The following is a 25,478-nucleotide window of genomic DNA, read 5'->3' as shown; positions in this document are numbered from 1 at the left end:
ATTTCAATTAATTAATGAAGTTGGCAACAATTATGTTGAAAAGTAAACAAAAGGCGAACATTTTGTTTAGCAAATTTTGACATATTACCGATGTGATATAAATATCTGGAACAAAACTAACTTGAATTTTTCTTCTTTTTAAATTATTACATTAAATACTCTAGATTTAGTTTTTTTTCGTTGAAGCAGAAATATTCGAAATGGATCAATCACCATTTACAGATGGCCTGACGAAAAAAATTCTTTATGCTGGAAAGTGTGATGTTCCAGATTTTAAAGATGGTTCTAAGGTATGTGATATTTTGAATTTTTTTATTATCCTTTTGATAAAGTTAAATAATTATTCCATTTTTAATTTGTATGTTTCAATCTGTGATATTCAATATTGAGATATTCATCTCAAACTTGGATTCTTGCCTCGGAAAGAAAGATCTTAAGAAGTATTTATCGAAGTATCCGGGGGGTATTTCCATATCGTGATTTTTCTTCCTATTTTTTCCCTTTTTAATTTAATTAAAGAAAAAATTCCACCTGTTTCAAAGAAATTTCAACTTTTTCAAACCGCTAAAATTGCAGTCACGCAATTGAAGGAAGGATTTCTGTATCGTGATCTTTCGCGACAACTACAATCTCTAAGGTGCCAAATAGATTTTAAACTTAAAATTTGAAGAAAAAACAAAACATGAAGATGTTTGCCCTGAAGTGGCTGCGAGTTATACCTTTTGAGTTAGCCCCTTACTATGATGGGATTTTTTAATTTCTTGCCGGCCGTGCTCAGATTCGGCGATTATTCTGCCACAGATCATGATACATAAATCTCCCCCAAATTAAAATCACACATCGCAGTTTGTATTTGCAAGATTTAAAGTACATTTATACATAATTTTAAATTGCACAGCTAGATTCATAGGATCTAAAAATCTCATTTTATTATTTGCATTCACTTAATAATTAAAATTAATCAAAATTATCTGTATTCACTATAGATTTTAAGTTATACATTACGGTTCATATTCGTATGATTTAAAAATCTCATATCATCATTTGTGTTCATGCGATTTTAAAATCACACATCAAGATTCATACAATTTGAAAAAATATTAGAAAAATATTCGAAAATATTTGAAATTGAAAAAATATTTCATATTCATATAATTTGAAAAAAAAATGTACATTAATATTCTTATATTTCCAGGGCGTATGCTTTTTACATACTGTTTTCTCTTGCTTAAATATCTGAAATTTTTTTAATTAATTAAAAAGTTTTTTGTTAATGTCTTTGTTTGTTTATATCTTTGTTGTTTATGTATTTTCACCTTTTTTACCAAACCCTGACTAAATAAAAAAAATTTACCATCTCCAAAAAATTATTATTTATTGTTTGACTTTTTTTATAGGTTATTTTTCACTTTCAAACCCAGACTATTGATAAAGATGGTGAATTGAAAGATATTATTGATGATAGCAAAAAAATTAATCGACCAATGGAAATAATCTTAGGAAAACAATTTAAAATGCCTATATGGGAAGAGTGCTTGAAATCTATGAGAACAGAAGAAGTTGCTGAATTCAGAGTAGAAAAGAATGTATGGTAGCTATTTTGGTACATTGTTTTGTCTTCCCAATGTTAATTATAAAATTTTACCTAAATATTAATCAAGAATTTTCTGATATATAACACTTGCAAATATTATCATTAAGCAGTGATTTCACTGGACTTTGGAAATTACAGGTCTTTAGGACTTCAGAATTTCTTGGTCCCTGGAATTCTGATTTTAAGAAATTCAATAATTTTTATAAACATGTTTTTCTTTTGTAATTTCTTTAAATATTAAAACAGTATGTTATCTGTATTTAAGGAAATGCCCAGGTTCGCAACATATAGTAATACAGTACAGAACCCGTTATCCGGAAATCAGAAAACCAAAAAACCGGAACGAAATTCTATACATTTTCCCGCTATTTTTTTAAAAAAAAAAATTTCCTCATAATATTTTAGGTCTTTTCTTTCTTTTTTGAAAGATGTTTACCTTACCATCATTTTGGAAATAATCATTAGTGTATTACTCCATCGGTTTTTCTTCTTTTTAAGATTATTTCCAAAAAAAAAAATTTTTTTTAGTTGGGTTTAACAATAAAAAAAACGGCTTTTTGTAGCGATTCAGAAAACCGGAAAAATCAGTTATCCGGAATAGCGATGGTCCCGATCGTTCCGGATAATCGGTTCCCTACTGTACAAATCAGATAGAATATTGTGAGCTATTTTAAATAATCACTTGATAAAAACTCCTAAAAGAATATATTCATTATATCAAATGCTAGCTTGCTCATTTAGATGGATTGTTATTAATAAAAAGTTCTTAAAACAGACTTTGAATGTATCTTTAAACAGGGATGTAATCGCTGTATGATAATAAATAAGAGTTATTCTTTGCAAAAAAAAAAAATTATTATTTTGAATAAAATACTCTTTTTTATTCTCATCAATGTAAAAAATATTTAAATTATTATACATATTTTTTTTTTTTTTTAAAATCCTGAAACTTAATTATTACATTTATTTACCCTTTTTCAAAAATATGATTTCTTTTTATAAATAATTGCAGATTGTAGACTTTAAGTTTTCTTGATTATGTTAGCAGGGATCTGTCCAGGCCGAATTTACTACCGCTTAGCGGTACCTTCACAAATTCAATTTTAGGTGAAACTGTAGTTTCACAAATTCAACTTTAGGAAAAACGGTAGTTTCACAAAATACTTTTTCGTAAAATTTTATTTTTTTATCCCTTAAGAAACGATAAATCTATATTTTTACCATGTTTTTGTATTGATTTTGTAATATAATTTTTAATTTTTCACAAATTATGTCTAAATTTTCACAAAATAGGTACCTTTCAGAAAAACCTAGACAGACCCCTGGTTATAGCTTTGGAGTAGTGTGGATTTTGCTTACTATATACAAAAAGCTGTAGTATTTTAAGCTGTAGTATATAAAAAGCCTCTACTGCCGGGTTAATAGAAATAGAAGATTGAAGTCTCATGCAAATATAAACATCAGGAATGAGTTTTTCTATTTTTTGACTAAGGTCCACTTTTTTTCAAACTTTAAAAAGAAGAAAAATTCCTCCTCTCAATTAAAGGTCCTTTTTTTTAATTTCTGAAAAAAAGATTCTTATTTAACTCCTTTTTTATCTATGCAAACACAATTTAAAATTACATCCACATGATTTAAAATCTCCCATGAGGATTTTTATTCACCCGTTCCAAAATTTCACATTATAATTTGCATTCACGCAACATACACATTGTGATTTGCAGGGGTCTGTCCAGGCCGAATTTACTACCGTTTAGCGGTACCTTCACAAATTCAATTTTAGGTAAAACGATAGTTTCACAAATTTAGCCTCAGGAAAAAAGGTAGTTTCACAAAATACTTTTTCTTAAAATTTTATTTTTGCATCCCTTAAGAAACGATAAATCTATATTTTCACCATGTTTTTGTATTGATTTTTTAATATAATTTTTAATTTTTCACAAATTATGTCAAAATTTTCACAAAATAGGTACCTTTCAGAAAAACCTAGACAGACCCCTGATTTGTATTCATGGGTTTATAAATTACTTCAGGATTCATATTCGTGTAATTTAAAATCACGCATTGTGATCTGTATTTATGGAGTTTTAAATTACACATCATGATTCATATTCACGTGATTTAGAAATCTCCTACAGAAATTCATTTTCGCAATTTAAAGCCATGCATCAAGATTTTAAATATATTACACATCAATATTTTTTATTAAAGCAATATTTATTATTAAATATTCAATCAATATATGCTTGTTATATGTACTTTTTCATGCTTAAATTTCAGGTAGTTTTTACAATTATCAATTTTTTTATTCGTTTTGCTACCTATGCAAACACAATTTAAAATTGCATGCACATGATTTGAAATCTCTCATCGTGATTCTTATTCACCTGATTCAAAATTACACATTGTCATCTGTATTCATGAGATTTTAAACGACACTTCACGATTCATATTCAAGTGATTTAAAAATCTTATGTGGGACTCATGTTTACACGATTTAAAAAAATAAAGCATCAATTATTTTTTATTAAAACATTGGTAATAATATTCTATAGATATATGATTCGAACTCTGTTCCCTATAAGGTAAACCAGGTTCGAATCACTGCGATGACTGGTTGATACGAATTCGGCACTCAGCTCGCACGAACCACAGTGCTGACGTAAAATATCCTTAGTAGTAGACGGATCATGGATTTGAGTTCCCTTACCGCCAGATTAACCGTGGGAGGTTCTGCTGGTTTCTCTCTCTGTTTATCGCAAATGTGAGTTAGTTCTATCAAAAACTCTTCCTCAAAGGCAAAATTTCTACCAATACATGATCTTGGGTTCCCTTGTCTTCTGGGTTGGGTTCAAAATTACAAGGTTATAGAGTTGAACATTTGTAGCTCTAATTTGGGTCAGCTGTTCAATGACGGTTATAGAATATTTTTTTTTTTTATCTATGAGTTTTATAAACTCATTGATTCGATTATTTTTCTTAATATTGGTAATTGCCTAAAAGTAAAGTTAGGAATTGCGGTAGCAACCAATTTAGTCCAGTGGGATTATAGTTCCACAATTTTGTGATCAACGGCGTGATTTTTGGTAGTGTGGTCAGCATTGCACATAGGTCTCAATATACTTGTTAAAAGCATGTAAAAAATACTTGTGATTTTTATTATTATTTCAAATAGGATTAGTAATTAAATAATAATATACATATTATCATCAATATTTCTTACCATTTTTGTCAAAAATTTGCGTTCATTTATTTTAGCTTGTGGATGCATATCCTTTAGTGTCAAAGAGCTTTCGAGAATTTGCAGGTATATCGCAGAATACGAAGAAAGGTCATTGTTGTGGAATGATGGCTTATGCTGAAGGTGTAGGACACAGTGATTTAGATAATCTCATTAGACTTCCTTCAGATTTGGCTTTTACTTTAGGTAAACATATGCTGTTAATTTTTTTAACTATGATGTTTATTTTATATAATTGTACTGTTTATTATAAACACAGTGAAACCTTCCTTTGACCGACAAACCCTTGAGACTTAGATAATTGCCCATTCAAAATGTTATGCTAATTGAGGAATATTATGCTGTAAACTGCTTTGACTATATTAATATGATAGATAAATGAAGACATAAGTTGATAGGAGTTATATTTTATTTAAATTTAATGAAATCATTATTAAAAATTTTTTTTTATAAAATTAAAATATATGTATGAAATACATATCACACATACTATTTTTTGCATTAATTCATCAGGGGGAAAAAAATCTTGTCCATGTTTGTTTTCTTTTGACCTTTTAACTCCAATTTGATAATTTTTTGAGAGATAAAAATGTTTTAGTTTATTAATACAAATCTAGCATCACATAGTGATTTTTATTTAAACTTAACTGAAAAACTTTCTCACAGAAGTTTAACGAAGAAGCAGCAAAATGAGAATCATATTTACCATTTAATCTAAATTTCATGTTAGTGACACAAGGATTAAAATATCAATCAAACACTCATAATTGAAGCATTGTTTAGAAGTTACTATGGAATGGTTCCAAATTCAATTCATAATATGAAATACTATCCTAAAGTTGGATTCATATTACAAAGACTGTGACAATACCTACTTGTAAGGCGTCTGGCTCTGTTAAGCTCTTGAAAAAAATAGTTGCTGCAGCGCACAATGTAATAAAAAATTCAATATGAGGCAGTCAATAGTCATGAAAAAATGTTAGTTTCGCAGTTTTAGTCTTCTCATCCATATGGAAATTTGCCTCCCTTCTTACTCTATTATTTTGTTTATATCTGAATGTAAAATTTGCATTTCTGAAAAACTACAAAACCAATTAATAAAAATGTCAATCTTGAAATGATTTATAAGACTGTTTTAAAAGCAAGCAATTTATTTTGATGCTAATTTAAAATATTGTATTATAAAATTTGATTAGTTTTTTTTAAAATTATTATTCCAAATGATTTTAAGCTTGTCTAAGCTGTTGACTGTATTATCTATTTTATCATTTTATGTGATGTGCTTTACAAAATTAAAAAAAAAAACAAAAAAACAATAGAGGAATTATTATTGGTAAATTAAATTTTGTATTCCTTTTATTTGTTAAATTATTTGAATTTGCAGTTTATTTGTTTTATAAAGTCGTATAATTTACATTCAACATTCATTTTATTGTCTTGTTATCCAGGGATGTGATTCTTCCGCGGATTTCCGCTTTTTTTTCCCCAGATTTTTTCTGCTAATTTCCGGGAAAATTTTTTTTGGAACAAGTTAAAATATTTTATGAAGAATTTAATTTTCCACGGAGCGAAAGTATTGAAGTCCTCATTCCTCCCTCTGAAGCTTCTCTAACAATCATTTCCTTGGAAAAAACCGGTTTGCCTTTATACAGGGATGATATTTTTTTGCTTTTGCCTTCGAATTTCAACCTTTTTTTATCAAAAATTCCGATTCTCTGAAAGTTTAGTTTTTTTTTATAAATATTCCGCTTTTTTTTTTTTTTTTTTTGAGAATTCAGACGTTGAAATAAAATAATAATATTTATTTACGATTTTCAAAGGTGAACAGAAAATTCAAACTACGTCCTAGCTGCTAACCCTTCCGTATTTTTACTTATTTTAACTATTTTCTCTGCTTTTACGCACAGAATATAAGATTTTTCGTATTTTTATTCGCCCGCGTGACAGCTCGTATTTTCGCAATTCAAACAGTTGACCCTGTTGTCTAGCGTGAAAGCAAACGATAGGAAAAAAAAAATAGAGGTGGATTTGCGGTGAAAATATTTGTTTGCTTATTCAATTAATCTTGTAAATGTTTATTTATTATGTCTAAACAAAAACAATACAAACAAGCCTTTTAGAAATCCCAAGTCTAGAATCTGCAAATATCTTGATTCTTATCCACGCAATTTTAATATCAATCGCATTTACCTGATTTAAAAGTTGTGCATTGCGAATCTTATTCACGCAACTTAAATATCGTACATTGCGATTCTTATTTACGAGATTTAAAAATCCAATATCGCGATTTGTATTTACGTGCTTTTAAAACCCTGTGTAGCGATTCGTATTCACGCCAGCTTAAAATCCAATGTCGTGATTCATTTGCGCGGTTGTAATATCAAACACTGATTTTCGTATTTATACGTGCTTTAAAAATTAGACATTGTGATTTGTATTCGCGCGATTTAAAAATATGCATCGTGATTCCTATTTACGTGATCTAAAAATTACGCTTCATGATTTGTATTTTCGCATTTTTTAAAATTAGATATAGAGTTTCATATTCATGTGATTTAAAAGCCTCATATCAAGATTCATATTCTTTCAATTTAAAATCATGCATGTGATTCATATTCATACAATTTTAAAATGAATCATCGGAATTTATAATCACATGGCTTACAAGTTTAAAAGTCACACCTTTTTTGTCAAATTTTTGTGTGTGTGTTATATATATTCATGGATTTCCTCTTTTTTACTTTCTGACTACTCTCATCCATGTGTTATCAAACATTTGCATATAATTGGTTCTTTTTCAAAACCATATATTTTGCTTTTTTTTAAACTTAAATAATGTAATACACTAAAAATGATAAAATATAGTATTTTTTTATCAGTGTTTTATTTAATTTTACCTTTTCTTTAATTTTGTGTGGGCACCATTTTATAATCATACTTAAAAATATTCACGTCTAAAAATTAAATGTGTTATTCTAAAATATTTGTGACCTATGTTTACCTAACAATCTTTCGTAGCATTGAGTTTGTGTCACATATTACTGTTAAAAGCTTGAGTTTCAATTCTAATCTCTTTAAAACTTAAAGCTCAAGTTTAAAGTAATGTTTAATTCATTATATCACAAAATTATTTTTGTAAATAAGAATATGTTTAAATAATATTTTTGTTTTGTTTATAAATTTGTATTGCTCTTATTTTTAAATTATTCATTTTAATGTTATAAGTTTTCTCTTTTTTTTTGTTGAAAAAATTAGACTTTCAACTCAAATTTCCAGAAAACATTAACACTGAAATAAGACTGACTCTTGTAAAATACAAGTTATATGTTGCAAAATTTTAAAATTAATTTTAAACTATATGTTATTGGGTCATACTAGGTGCCCAACAACTACTGGTACCTGGCTAGATATTTATCACCTGGGCCTTTAAAACTATATCTTTAATATATTTGTTTCATAGAAAATTATAAATTTTTTTTGTTTTCTTTTTTATAATACCAGGAACCCGCTAGGTAATAAATTGAAATTTCATTGGGTTGCCAATACCAGTTGGGATACTGATAAAACATTTTTGAGCTACCCACAGCAAACTGAGAATAATATTCCATTTTCTCTAGGTAGCTGAACTCAACAAAATTTTTTGACCTGGTACATCTCTAATCTTTTACAATGTTAAAATTTTAGTTACTTTTTTATAAACTGTAGATATGCAACCAGATCACTGCTACAAATTACAGAAAAAAAAGAGAGAACTTTTTGATATGGTAAGACTAAACAAATAGAAATTTGACTTACGTATTCATAAGTTTATTTACAGGAATAGTTAGTTACAATTAAAATTATTGCAGTTGCATATTTAAAGAATGTTAATTATCTTCAGAACTTTTAAAGGTGGAACTCCCTGGTGAATATGAGAAAGAATCCTGGTCAATGGAGCCTGAAGAAAAACTTAAATCTATTCCTGAATTGAAAAACATTGGTAATGAGCTTTATAAAAATAATCAGTATGAAGAAGCTGGCAAGAAGTATGCAGAAGCATTAGGCAGGTTGGAGCAACTTTTGCTCAGGTATTTTCATTCTTTTTATTACCCTGGTTTTTATTTTGTACCTATCTAATAATGTATAAATTTGAGAAGGCAAGCTTCTTTTGGCTTTTATGTAAACTTGCTCTAGAAGAGACTGATTATTCCCTGTCTAGGTCTAATGTTTATTGCTCGGTAAACAACCTCTCCGATCACAGAAAGATCCATCCCCCCACTTTCAAGAAACACCCTTTCTTTGCCAACTCATGGAAAAACTGCATAGTTTTGTAATAAGTTTGTATTTATCAGCAAAGAGTTCATTGTAAATTATTAGGGTAACTTGATTACCATTTTTTCTTGCTTCTTATTTAAATAACAGCAATTATTCACACTCCTTCAACTAATCAGTTTGAAAAACTGGTGTGAAAACTTGTTAGCCAACAACTTTGCATGAATAGACACTTGCAGTTTTCAGTTAAATTACAGTGACACATTAGTTGCCTGGTACATTACCTGTCTTACAGAATAACTTAGCTAATCTCTATGTGAGGCCCAATTACATAGCTTGACTTGTCACATTTATATGTTCTTTGTTTCTATCAGTGTTGATTGCTCTTTTAAACACAATTTATAAAATCTTAAAGGTGGCTTGATTGTTTATTTAAGTTGCATTATCAATTATTTGTAAAAATTATAGAACTTATTGTCATTAGTAGATAAATTGCCATGTGTGGTTTATTATTTAAAATAAATAAAATAGTTTACTTCTGAAGTGAATTAAATTTTTTATTTTTCACTTACTTAATAAAAATCAAAATGTGTATAAATAAGCTGTCAAAAATAATAAATTGTTTTTATTTTTTAGAGAAAAACCTGGTGATGAAGAATGGGTTGCTCTAGATAATTTGAAGATACCCATTCTTTTAAATTATGCACAGTGTAAACTTCATCAAAAAGATTATTATCCTGTCATAGAATATACGACACAAGTTTTAGATAAAGATAAAAGTAAGTGGGGTAATACGAGTTTTTAAGTTATAATTTATCAACTTAGTGCCTTTAATAAAATAAAAAATGCAATTTTTCTTCTTTCAGATTAATTGTAAGATCTGTATTTAAAATGTTTAATTTTCTTGATCTAAATAAAGACCTTTTTGATCACATCAATATCTTAAAATATTGATGGCATAATCAGTAACTCCAGGGATTTGCCTTGTTAGATGAATATTAATTTCAACACGGTCTTTTTTCTCTCCCCCTCCACATCAGATTAATATTATAATACTGTTTGATTTTTTACTCTGAGTTGGCAATGCAGTTTAAATTTGGAGCAGAAGAGGCAATTTTGGCTTTTGTGTCATTAAACTCCACATATCGTTTGCTTCGTCTCTTTTCATGCTGGTATATAAAAGTAATTTGTATAATTGTTATAGTTATTCATATTATAAAAATTTCTGTTAAATTAATAATTTAGCTGATATTTAAGGTTGCTACGAAAATGCTGTTAATTGTATTTTGAATTGTCGCAAGTCTTAAACAGTTGATTACCAATTGGTTAAACTTTGTCAAAGAGTATGAAATGTACCATTCATAGAAAACTTGTATGTTACTCTTACAGTCTTCTTCTACTTCAATTACGGCAGTCTTTCCTTTAAGATCACTGAGATACAAAACTACATTTTCTAGATAGTTTTATGCAAAAATGTATAGTATTTTTGCCAATATAAAAACCTCATGATATAATAATATTTGCCTTGGTTGGACGACTGGAATTAGTCTATCGATCATCCACTGTATGTGGTTTTGAAATTAAATGTCTCATTCATTGGGAAAGTTTTTTGAATAAATACTGAGGACTTCATTTTTGTTAGCCTGCTTTGTAAATAACTGCTAAAATTGAATAAGTTTTTGTATATTCTTAATACTGATTTTGTTTCATTTTCAGAATTACTTATTTATTTTCACATAATTTTTTTTATTTCAATAGGTAACGTGAAGGCATTATATAGGAGGGCTAAAGCTTATGTTGGTACTTGGGATCTGGAACCCGCACAAGAGGACTTTTCTAAAGTATCTGAGTTGGATCCATCTTTTGAAAAAATTGTACAAAAAGAGTTAAAAAATATTAAAGCATTGCAAAAACAAAAAGATGATGAAATGAAATCAAAACTTCTAGGAAAAGTATAAATTTTATTTCATTGACTGCATATTCTATTGTTGATGGTGATCTGTCAGTTTCCCACTATTTGTTCGTGTCAATTTAGAAATATTTTCATTTGATCACCTAATTTATTTTAAACTGGATTCGACTTCATTATATAAGTTGTTATTTAGGAATAAATATTTTTGTACAAGTCTTAAAAGAGTATACCATACATGGTGATTGTCGAGATTCGTAAAAAAATATTTATTGTTATAGACTTTATAGTTTAAATTTAAATTAAATTTACTGTCAAGTTTTAGTTTATGTGTGCATCTATTTAAATTATGTAGTTCAATATTTGTACTAGTCAAATACAAAAAAATATATATATATGTAGATCAATTTATTTATTTAGACATCTTGTTTCTTTCTGAAATTGCATTTAATTTATTGGGTGTTTACAAAGTAAAATCATTTTATACTCAGTTTTTTAGTTATTTAACTTTTTATTTACATTCATGTGATTTTATAATGAGACTGATAGGTTAATGATTTTCAACTGTATTTTGGACAAACTTAATTTAGAAGCATCGTAAAAACTAGCCCTGTGTATTTTTTTCTACTTAACTAATATGCTAAATCAAACACACATTAAACTTTACTCTTTTTATTTTTATAATTTTAGTGCTGCTATTCTAAAAAGAGAATTACGTAAAAATTTTTAAATAAGCATAAAAAGTCTTCTTTTAAAATAAATTTAAATTATTGAGATGAAATTCATGTTTATTATGAATTTTGCAATGAAAAATTTGATGTTTTAAGCTTTTTTTTATTTAAAATTTCAATAACATTCCATTGATATAAAATGGTTGTTTTAATTGTAGATTTTTTAAAATTTTGTTTATTACAATTTAGAGTTTTTATCTATTTTCAAATGCATTGAAAAATATGTATGATTTGTAACTGTTGCAGTAACAATTTGCCTAATTTTAAATGAGAAATTTTGTCACTTTTATTTTGTTTAAGAAAGTTTAAAGCTATGGTCATAAACAAATATATTCATCTAAATTTTATAAACTAAGTCATATTTTTTAAAAAATTTTGTCAAAAATAATTTCTGGAAGAGGTTGGAAATAAATTCGATATATCTGCATTTCATGTGTTATTTATTACATACATTACAGTTGAAAACAAAACTTTTTTATACTCTTTTGCCACAAAAAAAAAAAACCTAATATTGCATGCACCAATTTTTTTTAGTAATTTAACCTCTAATAATAAGAGGTTTATGTGGAAAAAGTGATAATAATGGTGACTGTTTATACCATTTTAATATTTCTTAATGCTACTACAACTTTAGCTTTAAAAAGTACTGTTCCTTGATTTAAAATCCAAATATAAGTATGTATATTATGGTTGACAGTACTATCTTGTTTTGAAAAATAAATCCTAATAATGAAACACTTGTGTTTCAATATGTTATGCACCACATTTTTCCATTTTAAGAAAAAGAACCATACTTTTAATGAGATACAAGGCATAAATGGGTTAATATGAATCTCTAAATGTCAACGGATAGACAGATGTTGACATATATTTTTGACGATTATTTTATATTTATAATAAGAATGAAGATAAAAATTTTAAAAGAATAAACTGCTTAATAATAAATTAATCATTCATATAACAAATAATAGTACCTTTTTAAACTTGCCAATTGAAATAAAAAAAATTCTTATAAGAATGAGTTAACAAAATGCAAAATATCTTTTATTAAATTTAAACGCTTCAAAGAAACATTTCGTCATAAAAATAAACTAGTAAAATCATTATAGGTCCAAATGAATTATTATTGTTTGAATTTTAATGCTAACTATTCGATTTTTGATAATTCATGTTATTAATTTCTTTTCGTTAAATTGAATTTAGCACATTTTACAATTTTGAACAAATGATTTGCAAAATATAAATAAACAGAAAAATAAGTATATTTTTCATTTTCTTGTTCCCTTAGCAATCTAGGAAACTTCCAAGACAATATTGCTAATTTTGTCATAAAAATTAAGATTTTTTATGAGGTGCAAAAGTTTGAATTATAATGACACAAATTATTACTGTGCAGTATGCCTTACTTAAAGAAATATAATTGATCCCATCCAACTGTTGTCAAACCAATTAGTTATTCTATATATTACATAGGAGATGCATTAGTCAGATCTCAAATATAATTCTACAAATAAATCTTAAAGCTTTATACATTATAACATTTTCTAAAAGTTTAAGTGAACTTGCATATTTTCTATTAAAATTTAATTGATCATTATATTTAGTGCTATTGATGGAACATCATAACTCTACTTAAAATTGAAATTAAGAAATAATACTAAAAAATATTCAAAAGTTATTTTATTTTTTACCAAACAAGGATTATTTTAACACACATTTACTTGCAAATTTCTCAGATTTTTTTTCTTCCTAGACAATAAAAATTGTTATAATATGCTAAACATTCAAAATGAGAATTAACTGTAACTAATGAGTGAACCCCTTAACCACAGCTCACTACTTGACATATATTTAGAGCAAAATGTGAAAGTTAAGACTCCTATTCAAATTATTAAATTTTTTTATTCAGACAGGAAACAAAAATTTCATTCAAGTTGGTGATAAAAATTTTTTTAAGAAGAGAGACTTATTTCAGTATTTCCTTTCTATGTTATTAAATAGTGGAGGACAATAAAATATAATTATTTCAGTGAAGAAATAAGGTGTTGTTTTATCCCTATAAGTTAATTATCTGTTTTGTTAATTAATGCCAACTGTATATTAAAACATTAAACTACAATACAAAAATCATGCACTTTTTTAATCAAAAAGATATTGCATAACAATATACAAAAGCTGCGTATTAACAATGTAAAAATTATATTAAATTGATGACATAAATTTGTAAGCACCACATCAAATGATTGATTGTATATGTTTATAATAACTTATTTCTTTTTCACTTTAAACATATTTGTACTTTGTATTGGCAAAATCAGAAAGCAGTACTTAATCCAAATATAAAGAACTCCAAGAGCACAGTAAGTAGATATTAGCATAAGAGGTAAAAATGGAAGTTTCGTTTCCAAATTGCTTAATTTTGAACCAAAACTGTAGAATAGTTGAAGCAAAACCAAACCACCTAGATATGATAGTTCTACCTTGGAAAGAAGAGAGTGTTGCTGTTTAAAGCTGAAATAGATTGAAAAAATATTGAGAACTTCAAATAGAATATAATTTGAAAGGCAAAACTCATTAATTTCTATTTGTAAAATGCATAAAGCTCCCAACTATCACGTCTAACATGGCTTATGGGTAGGAAGAATAAGACTAGTTCCACTATCTATCTCCTCTTCCATAATATTAAAACATGTGTTACACATTTTAAGATAAATGATAAATACAAAAATAATCAATGTAATAAACTACATAAATGTGAAAAATTATGAGTAAAAATAGGGTTTAATTAAAAATACATACCAGACAATTTTGAATAACGGCAATATAAAATATGCATATATTTTTAATTTCAAATGTTACAATTAGATTTTTTAAAAATTCAGACGTAATCAACTTTATATTTAAGCTAAATAATAACCCTGATGACATTAATTAAATAATATAAGATGAAAGAACAGTAACAATTAGACTTACATTCAAATTAGCATTAATCATCAATGATAAGCACAAGATAATAAGCAGCCTATACATTAATTGGAAAAATTGAAGTTTGATATAACTTCTGCCAAAATTGGTAAAAGAAAAAGTAAATTTTAAACTTAATGTGCATAAGACTTGTTGATATTCTTGCAGGGGGAGAACAAAATAATGGAAACACTTCTAGACTAATACATTTTTAAAACTTTTAGAGGTTTATGGGACTGACAATGAATAAGAAACTGAAAATAATGTTTTTGAGCACCCTATGCTAAAAAATGTAGTAATAGATTTGTAACTTGTGCCAGTTATTGTGTGGTTATTACAGTAGAGTCTCGAAAGTTCGAGTCTCAGAAGTCCGAGGTTCCGCTTAATTCGAGGTGCCAAATTTTCCCCCTAGCAACCAAAAGCGTAGCAAAGGTACTCCTATAAGTAGCCCTATTCTTCAGGAAAAAGCTGTGTCTTTCAGAAATCAGTTCAAAGAAAGAGAAGAAGATTTCGCAGCAAGCGTTGGTTGGTTAGACAGTTGGAAAAAACGATATGGTGTACGTCAACTAAATATTTGCGGTGAAATACTCTCGGCAGATACGTCAGCTGTGCAGGCATTTCAAAAACGGATTGAAGACATATTGACGGAAAAGCTCACACCTGACCAGTTATATAACTGTGACGAAACAGGTTTGAACTTTAAGATGTTGCCCTCAAAATCCCTTGCTTCAAAAGAGGAAAATTCAGCTCCAGGTCACAAAAAACGGAAGGAATGATTAACCATTTTAGCAAGCGCCAATGCATCTGGAAATCATAAAATGAAACCGACTGTGATTGGGAAATCTGCCAAACCTAGAGCCTTAAAAAACATCACTAAAGAAGCCTTACTAGTACATTACCCAAATCATAAAAATGCATGGATCAAACAATGGTTTTCAGAACATTTTGTTCCAGAAACACGGAAGGCATTGAGAAAAAAAAATTTGCCTTGCAAAGCAATTTTGTTTTTAGATAACGCTCCATCTCATCCCTTAAAACATGTAGAACAGCAAACTGAAGCCACCCCTGCAGATGTTTTGCTTTTGAAGCGTTGGCTGACTATCGCATCAACAAAGAGAAGTAATGTACTGAAGCAACAAAAAATTGACAATTTTTTTAAATTGTAAAGAATCTTTTACGTCATTATACTAAAGAATAAAGGATTTTAAGGTAATATGATCATTTTATTTAATTTCATTTGTAGTTATTAAAAATTTTCTACTTTTTCGGAAAATCCGAGTTTTCAGTAATCTGAGGTAGTGTCAGCCCCAATTACCTCGGATTTTCGAGACTCTACTGTATATGCAATAATTACACAAAATATCATTAGCCTAGCTTAAATATTTATGGAGATTTGGACATCTTTTAAAAAATACTAATTTTTTTGCTATAACTTTAAAAATATTCAATAAAATTTTTAAAAAAATTAGAGCAATTTAAAATTTATTATAAAATTTTGCTTTACAATTTAGAGGGAAAAAAATCTTTAAAGCTGTGTAAGATATGAGTAGTTAAAATAGTATGGTGCAGAAGAAATTAAATAAATTTCTTCTTAATTTTGTAGTGTTATATTTAGCAACTAATGAAAAATGTCCAATTTTCTAAGTACTTTTTGTGCTTTTTAAAAGCATGCTTAAAATAACGAAGGGTTTTCCACATATTTCATTTTGTACTGTTAAACAAGATTTATTAAAAATGACACCGGCAAGTGTTGTACTTTAAAAATACTTTTATGGGGATCATCCCCATAAAAAATTTTTTTCGCCTGTTTTCTTTCCTCAATAAATCACATTTCGGTGTAAGGACGTTTATTGTAAGATATTATCAGTTATTAAATTCTGTCTTATGATACAAAATAATAATTGTAGAAAATCTCTTATCATTTTGAGCTTTCTTTTAAAAAGTACAAAAACTTTGAAAATTGCTTAAAACTTTTCATGTGTAGTGATATTCAAATCGGACTTTTTCATTAGTCGCTAAATATGATTCACATCAAAAGTAAGAAAAAAATTTTCTTAAATTTTTTCTTGCACATGCGCAGTATATATAAAAAAAACCTTAATAACTCATATCTTGCGCAGTTTTTAACAAATTTTTCTCAAATTTTAAGGCACAAGTTTTGTAATTTATTTTAAATTGCTCTGAAAATTTTGTTTAATTTCATTGAATATTTTTAAAGTTATAGGCAAAAAAATAAGACAAAAAAAAATTGTTTTTATAAAATTGTCCACATCTCCATAAATACTTAAGCTAGGTTTACGAAATGTTTTGTAATTATTGCATATAGTAACCAAAATAACTGTCATAAGTTAGAAATCTATTGCTACATTTTTTGGCATAGGGTGTTCAAAAAACATTATTTTCCATTTGTAATTTATTGACGGTTCATCAAACCTCTAAAAGCTTTAAAATTCATTTATATGTATGATAAATCGCATGATCTAAACACTTCTGAAGTTATGAAATGCTCTTAGTATTGTGTGAGTTAGGCGCGCCTGTCTTGGCAAGTGGTGTTATTTGGTGATGAGATGAGAGTTGGATCCGAGAACTGGAAATGGAAACGCTGCTTTTGAACGTTCTCTCGCGCGAAATCAATTTTTATATTATTTTGTGTTTTGACTGTTTATTATATTTGTTTGTGTTGTGGAAATATGAGAAGATTTAATAAATAATGGTTATTTCCAACCTGGAATACTTATTTGCAACACATTACAGCAGTGTTCCTCAACCCTACGGTACCGGTCCGTAGATCAAATGATGCCGGGCCGCCCATTTCATTGAAATTGATTTTAAATTCCTAGGTTTACACCCCAAATTAAAAATATCTGTGTTCCTTTAAAATTTTAGCAATAACAGCAACCAAAACAAAGCAACGGAATTAACTGGACATAAGCAACACACTTCGGGTGTCATTGTCTCCAATTACCCCCAGATGGAGCGGTCTCAGTGCAAAGAAACAAGCTCAGGGTTCTCATTGATTTAACGTTCTAGTAAGTTAAAACGTTAAATCATTTTATATTTATTTTTTGGTGTAACTGTATTTTACTTTGAAGGCTTGTTTAAATACAATTAAATTAAAATTTATACATCAAAATAATCTAAAATATAAACAGTCAACGCCCCCCCCCCAGTGGGCCGTGCTAAAATTATAAAACGTGGACAGGTCCGTGGTGATAAAAAGGTTGGGGAACACTGCATTACAGTATTTCTGGAGAAATATGAAAAAATGTATTAGTATGGAAGTGTTTCCATTATTTTGTCCACATATGTTCGTATTGTAATTAAGCCTCAAATTAGCATGAAGAATTAGAAACAGGCTATAATTTATATAAAATTAATTAAAAAATAGTTTTTGTTAAATTTATAATAAACTTAGGTAAGTTCTTGATTTTGTAATTGTTCTCAACGTAATAGATTTTACATTAATGGAAAAAAAGAATACTAAAATACAGATCTTTTTTAATCACAAGATTACAGGGGAAAGAAATGACCATTCATTGGCTCCATAGCACATATTGATGAGTTCCCCTGCTTTATGTCTACTATGTAAAAATTAACTGGAAAAAGAAGTATGGGAAATTAGTATTTATGCAAATTAAGCCCTGACCAGTAGGAGTTAAAACATACAGAAGACCACTTTAACATTTCTTCCTCCTCCATATCCCACTTTAAGATTTACAAATGGAAGCATCTATTAAAACTCACTTTTTACAAGGCTGGATAGTTAGTAACCTACTTTATTAACATAAATTTTGTGAACTCTCGATAAATTAGCCCATTCATTTTTAATTTTAAAATTGATACTTACTTATGCAATTGGCCAAGACTTGAAAACATGTAAACAGCATGTAGCAAAAGAAGGAAGACTTTTAGAAGTGTTTCTGAAAAATAATAATCTCAGATTACAAAATTACAGACAACATTTGCTATGACAGTAGACTCCTCGCGATCTATGTATATGCGTGTATGTTACATGGCAGAGAAAAATTTTAACTTTTAATGCCTTTAGATTGATATTTTTTCAAAGATAATATAATAATTTTAAAAAAAAATATTTGCTACTTCAAAATTTAAAAAATGGTTGATAGTTTCAATCGAACACATTTCAATAAATCAAATGAAATAAAAACATCCCAAAATATTAATTGGTTACCTAATAGGTAAGGAAATTATGTTCAAATAAATATCCATAGGTTTTTTAAACTGTAGCGTGAACATACAAAATGTCACCTAAAATGCGGTGGTTTGAATTGTAGCCTCAGGACTGATGCTTTCAGGCAAAGTTAGAGAGAATATAGTTTCAATAGTAGTCACAAAAATAAATAATATTTGTAGCAATTAGCGACCAGTTACCAACACTTTCAGTTCTTTTATAAAAGAATTTAATTAAAGCAACACACAAAAATCACTACTTAACATTAATAGAAAAATATATGAAAGAATAAAATAAAAAAATACTAATCTCGGGCGGAAAAAGTTATCTTTATGCTTAAATTCTGAAAATCAAACTGATATTATGTTGAAAAGTTTTTTCATTAAAAACTAGGGTGGCGCTACTCCTTAAAGCTTAGCTTATAGTTGGCTTAAAGGCTGTTTAATTACAGATTAATTTTTAAGAATGATTTATTTTAATGCTGTAAATAGCATTTCTGTTCACAAATTACAGCAATTCAGATTCTCAATTAGAGTGCCATAATTTTCTCTGTCCTGAGGGAACACAATCATTTTCACTGGATCTAAAGTAAAATATTTTTTAAAGCTTAATAATTAAAATTTCAATTACATCAATTATATTCTATTTACGAAAACAAAGTTTCCTTTTGCATTTTATAAGAAAGATGGAATTTTAAGCATTCTTGTTCCTGAATTTAATAAAGTTAAAGGGGAAAAAAAATTAAAATAAGAATTTTTTAACATTTCTTTCTAATAAAAATATTTCATAAGAAAATAATATTTATAAATACACAAATATTATTTTTATTTACAGTATATCGTAAATTTACAAGTAAGGTATTATGCATAAAGATTAAAAAAAAAGAAATAAACATAAAAATCCTTAAACACACTACTTTTCTGTTAAATTTTTTCTCCACTTGTTTAAATATCATTTGCATAACCTGTCAGATTTATATTTAGTAGTTGAAATCACAAATTGTCATTGATTTTATTAAACTATATGAACAGGTATAGTTAGATCTTTATGGTTTTTGTTAAACATTACTTACATTATCTTCTAACAACATTAATGGATTTAAAATTTAAAGTAATTTTTTTTAAAGGAATTGTTTTTTTTAGTTTTATACAAAGTTTACTTAAAATTTAGTTAATCCCAAACAAAAGGGGTAAAACTACAACAATAAACTGAAAATAAACTTAGTCACACTAATATCATAGCATCATTTTTCATAGCTAAATATGCACAACACCTTATCATATCATGCATAACAACTAATAATATTATAGAATTAATAGAATATATATAGAATTAATTGAATAGCTTGTATTATTCTAATTACACTATAATAGAATAGCTCGTTGAATTATTCTAAATATACTATAATAGAGCAAGCTATTTTATTTCAGAAAAAAAAAAGTTTTTAACAATTTTATGCCATAAATGAGACATATGGAGAAAAAAAATTTACCTCCTTCTTCATGAAGCAATGGAAAAAGGGAGAAATGACCAAGTATTGACAGGAAGGCATAAATTCCAACTTCTTCTTTGTGCAAAACAGCACTAATTCTGAAATTATATTTTTAAAAAAATCCTAAGAACATTTGATATTTTAAATCAGGACTATAGAACTTTTAAGTGTTTGCGGGTCAAATGTGACAAAAAAAAATTGCAAATCACAAATGAACTAAGAAACATTATTTTTTCCTATTTACAGAGATTTGATCTAAGTTTTAAAAGCTTCTAGAGATTTTTTGAAAATTTAGTCAAAAATTTATAAAATATTTTTCTTAACTATGCTAATATTTTAAAATAAAAATGATTATTTCCAAAAATCAGTTTTAGCTGTTAAAAGCACCATTTCATTTATTATCTTGGAATTTTATTAAAAAAAAATACAAAATATAAAACTTAAGTGCAACAGATTACTACAATGATATACAAACTGTTCAAATTTAAAGTATGAATAAAGTGTTAATTGAAATATTTACAAAATTAAATGTGCTTGGCATTATAAGTATTTTACAAACATTTTATTAAAAGAAACTTTGCAATATACACTACACTATAACAGTTGAAGAGACACTTATAGTTTTTGACATTCTTTTTCAATTTCTCAAAAAATAGTTAGAAGAATATTTGATAACTTTTGTTAAGAAATTGCACAAGACATATAGCATTTAAAGAAGTTTTTTCATACCATGCATACGTAAAAAAATATGTAAATTTTTTTTCTTCATAATTTTGTTGTGAATCATATTTGGAAACTAGAGAAAAAAGTCCAATTTAGATATCTTGAAAATTTAAAAAACTTCAAATAGTTTTTGTAAATTTTGAAAGAAAGCTCTCAAAGGTAAAGAGTTATCCACAAATCTTATTCTGTATCACAAAACAAAATTTAATAACAAATAATACCTTACAATAGAATCCAGTACAATAAAATGTGCTGATATAACGAAAAAGAAACATGTGAAAGAAAATAAACTTTCATAGGGGATGATCTCTCATTATGCTGGTGTTATTTTTTAATAAATTTTGTTTAACAGAATAGAAAACCATTTACAATCAGAAATTTCTTTCACAATTTAAAAATACTACTTAGAATATTGCTGGAAACTTTTAAAGTGTTCAAGATGTTAAAATTGGACTCTTTTTATAAATTACCAAATACGATTCACAAAAAAATAATGAAAGTCTTTTTTTTAAAATTTTTTGCTCATGAGTAATTTTTAAAATTTTTTTTCCAAATTTCAAAATTATATTTCTGTTATCAATTAAAAATTGCTCCAAAAATTTTGTCTAATTTTATTGAATATTTTTTAACGTTATAGCAAAAAAGGAGTAAGACAAAAATTTAGTTTTTTACAAAAATGACTGTATGTTCATATGTGTTTAAGCTAGGCTTTCAAAATATTATGTAATTGTTACATTGTATATAATAATCAAAGTAATAGATACAAGTTACAAATTTATTGCTATATTTTCAGACATAGAGTGTTCAGAAATACATTTTTAATTTGCAATTTAATATCAGTCACAACTGAAAGTGTCTCTTCATTGTAGGGCACAATATAGTATTCTAATGTAGTTAGCTAATTTTAATTTTAATATTTATAAGATAAAGTTAAAAGAATAGTTTTTATTTAACTTACGTTAATGGCAAAATTATTAAGAGAATTGCTTTTTCATGTACATGATATCCAAACAAAAAAGTGCCAAATGAACACAAAATAATACTGTTTAGGAAGACCTTAGGAGTTCCGGGTTTCTTCCAAACCAACCAAATCATGGGCTAAGTAAATTAAAAGCATATATAGTTTATCGATTTTACTAAATAAAAAATTCATTTAATTTAAAATATTAAAAACTTAAACTAATATAATAGTAGCTTGAAAACATTTTTATTATTTATTAACATTTAAATTATTTAATGTGAAAAAAAATCATATTTTAAAGTCAAATAATTTGCAAATTCAGCAATTAAATAAAGCACTGCAACAGACAGGTGCATGTCTCATTATCAGTCTATAACAAGTACTTTAATTAGATATAAGACATAGATGTCATTCTGTATCTTTGCATGGATGAAGGTATTCTTTATAGTACTAGCAAATATGGTCTATCTGCATTAAATATACATTTAATTCTTTAATTTATCCTTATTTCTTAACATGTTGTTCTTAACATATATTAACTATATATTTATCTCTATTAACTTATATGCTGTTCTGAATGTGTACCTTATTTAACATCTCAGTTCTATTTGTTTTTCAGAAATTTAATAGGCTTTTAATATAAATGTATAGAAGGAAAAACTTACAAGTAGATTAATTATGGCAAAAATCTGTAAAATTTTAAATTAATTAGACATTTGATATCAAATGTTATGATTTTATAAGATTTTATTGGCTGAGAAAAACTATAATATTTTAACAGATATTAAAAGAAATCATTTTTTAATATTTTTCAGAAAATTAATGCATTTGTGAAGCTGGATGAAAAAAGAATTTACTTTAGGTGCTTGATGGTAAAAACATTAAAATAAATCTTATTTTAAGGGCATAGTTGCCAATTTATACTATACTGTTGCTACAAAGGCAAGTTTTTGTCATTGACTCTACAAGTGACAAAAACTTGTGATAATGTGACAACCTTATGATCAACAATGTGAGATTATCAAAATTGATAATTTCAAATGACAAATTGAGTAATTCACAGAAGAGAAAGCTATAAGGCATGGCTAATTTTTTGCAACCTGTTTAATAATCTATTTCAATTTAAGAACTAAAATCTTGAATATATAGCCTTTAAATTTTTTAATTTATTTTTCCACATAAAAAGCATTGTCAGAAGTGAAAGAATAATTGAAAAACAGACTTACAAGTAAAGAAATGAGTGTAAAAACCAAAGAAATGTTTGAGGATATGGTCGGAAGAATTGCGTGTTCACATTCTTGTACTAATCCTTTTGTAGAACAAGTTTGAAGCTCTTTAGGAGAATATATCTTTAAACGGTATGCTTAAAAATAGTAAATATACAACAACAATTAAACATTGTTAGTAAAAAAAATATAAACATTACATTTAAAAAAAATATGTGTGCTATTCAGTCTTAGCGAATAAAATCTCATACTTATAAGATCAAAAATTAAATAAAGTAAAACACATAAATTAAATGCGATATTTAAGCTTGTGAAGATCTTTTTGCACAACTAGCCACATTTTTTGTGAATTTTAATATTTTAATCCGTGATGAAGTTTTTAGGTTTGAAGAAAGACAAAATTTATTTTAAACGAAATACTAGTGTGTATAGATTAATTTTTTCTTCAATAAAACATCAAAGTAAACTTATAACATAGTAGATGTTCTGTATGCAACAGCATGTAATACACAACACATAAAAATTAATTAAAGTAAAATATGTAGATTAACTGTGGCAAAAAATGTAAATTTTTGAGAAGCAATTTTAAAACTATTATAATTTTACTAGCAAAAATTGTTTTTAAGTTAAAACAACTTTCCAATCAGTTCACAAGAACAATTTGAAATATTTTTAAGGTTTCTTATTTCTAAATATTAAAAAATACAAAATATGACTTAAATGGGTACATGGGGGTTCAAAATCTGTTAAGTTTTGATAAGCCATAATACATGAAATAAATAATATAAATTCTGCTGCTTGTACGATGTCTCATCAATAAATTAATATTTAAAAAAATATATAATGAGGCTATAAATCAATTCTACACAAGGGTTTTACAACATGCCTGAGTAATTGCAGTCTGCTTAACTTTGAACTTTTTCCTCACTGAATGGTGAATATCAACATATAGAGAACATAGGTTTGCAAACCAAACTAACTGGAGAACCCTGCTTAAAAGCAAAAACAATTGACAATTTTTTGCCCTTCACATAAAACTTTACTTGTTGCTAAGACATGCTCATCTTTAATTTTCTTAAGGCATGTAAACAGTCGACCCTACTTAAGCTGGTTACAACATATGTATAATTCAATTAGTTACTTAAGGTAACTGTAATAATCAAGCTACACCTTTAATAATTCCGTTGAAACCGAATTAATAAAAAACTAATTCTTATATTCTTCATATCCTTATATAATCTAAAATTAATCTTATTATCTTCTTATTATAATTATAATTCTTACAATAAACTTATAATATTTTCTCCGAATATTCCTCCAGCTGCGACATTAGCAGTTTGGAGCTGTCGCAACTTGGATTTTTATACCTTATATTTTTTCTTAAATTTTATTATATATATATATATATATATATATATACAGTCAGTTCGCTATAACTCGAAGTACAATAACTCGAATATTACTATAACTCGATTTTTTTATGAGGTTCCGACCCTTTTATCTTCAATTTCATGTTAATTATTCTCGATTACTCGAATTTTACTCCCTTTAACTCGATTTTTTTGGGATTTTTTGAAGCAAGAAAAAAAACCTAGGAGCTGATATCTTGTCCCTTCCTTTGCAACACACACACAATGCCGCACTCTTCATGGAGAAGCTAAAGCTGTCCCTCTTGAAGTATGTGAATGAAACGTTACCAAATTTACTTCAAGGATACAGTTAAAATGATGTTTTCAATATTGATGAAATGGGTTTATTTTTTAAATGTCTTCCAAATAAGACTATGATGTTTAAGGATGAAAACTGCTCAGGGGGTAAAATGAGCCAGGAACGTTTGACTGTCCTAGTTGGAGGAAATGCGTCTGGGACAGAGAAATTGCCCTTACTTGCTATCGGAAAATACCGAAATCCCCTGATGTTTCAAGAATATAAAAACGTATCCTTTGGTTTACAAGTCTAACAAAAAGTTTTGGATGACATCAGTATTATATGAAGACTATGTAAGAAAATTGGATCAGAAATTCTTCGCTAAGAAAAGAAAACTGACACTCTTTATGGATAAATGCACAGCGCATAATGATCTACCAAATTTGAAAGCAGTAAACTTGCAGTTTCTCCCGCCAAACACAACAGCAAAGTTGCAGCCGATGGACCAGGGTATCATAAAGTGCTTCAAACAGTCTTATCGTAAATG

The 25,478-nt window shown here is 27.2% G+C and overlaps 2 protein-coding genes across 3 annotated transcripts in view; one reads left to right on the top strand and one right to left on the bottom strand.

Moving 5' to 3' along the window:
- Positions 1-13: 13 nt before the first annotated feature.
- On the top strand, positions 14-12,153 carry LOC107456843 (AH receptor-interacting protein). Of its 2 annotated transcripts, none has more exons than XM_016074810.4 (6): positions 14-290; positions 1,398-1,586; positions 4,853-5,021; positions 8,716-8,902; positions 9,723-9,865; positions 10,845-12,153. In XM_016074810.4, exons 1-6 carry the CDS (start codon positions 201-203, stop codon positions 11,042-11,044), a joined length of 978 nt encoding a protein of 325 aa, XP_015930296.1. In that variant the 5' UTR covers positions 14-200; the 3' UTR covers positions 11,045-12,153. The 2 variants fall into 2 exon arrangements, with proteins under 2 accessions (XP_015930296.1, XP_042900291.1); XM_043044357.2 differs by having other exon boundaries at positions 40-290; positions 9,723-9,874.
- A 1,692-nt stretch (positions 12,154-13,845) lies between these two features.
- LOC107456820 (ALG6/ALG8 family glucosyltransferase xit) overlaps positions 13,846-25,478 on the bottom strand; it is a 20,015-nt gene continuing 8,382 nt past the window's right edge. Inside the window, exons 8-12 of the mRNA XM_016074783.3 lie at positions 23,285-23,421; positions 22,056-22,195; positions 20,375-20,472; positions 18,538-18,610; positions 13,846-14,237 (exon numbers count right to left, since the gene is read on the bottom strand). Of these exons, the coding sequence (XP_015930269.1) occupies positions 13,994-14,237; positions 18,538-18,610; positions 20,375-20,472; positions 22,056-22,195; positions 23,285-23,421 (692 nt within the window). The 3' untranslated portion in view covers positions 13,846-13,993. The remainder of the gene's footprint in view (positions 14,238-18,537; positions 18,611-20,374; positions 20,473-22,055; positions 22,196-23,284; positions 23,422-25,478) is intronic.

This window comes from Parasteatoda tepidariorum, chromosome 5 (assembly GCF_043381705.1).
Source record: "Parasteatoda tepidariorum isolate YZ-2023 chromosome 5, CAS_Ptep_4.0, whole genome shotgun sequence".
Lineage (NCBI taxonomy): Eukaryota > Metazoa > Arthropoda > Arachnida > Araneae > Theridiidae > Parasteatoda > Parasteatoda tepidariorum.
Note: the sequence above shows the minus strand (reverse complement) of the source record. Positions and strands in the feature narration are given on the sequence as shown.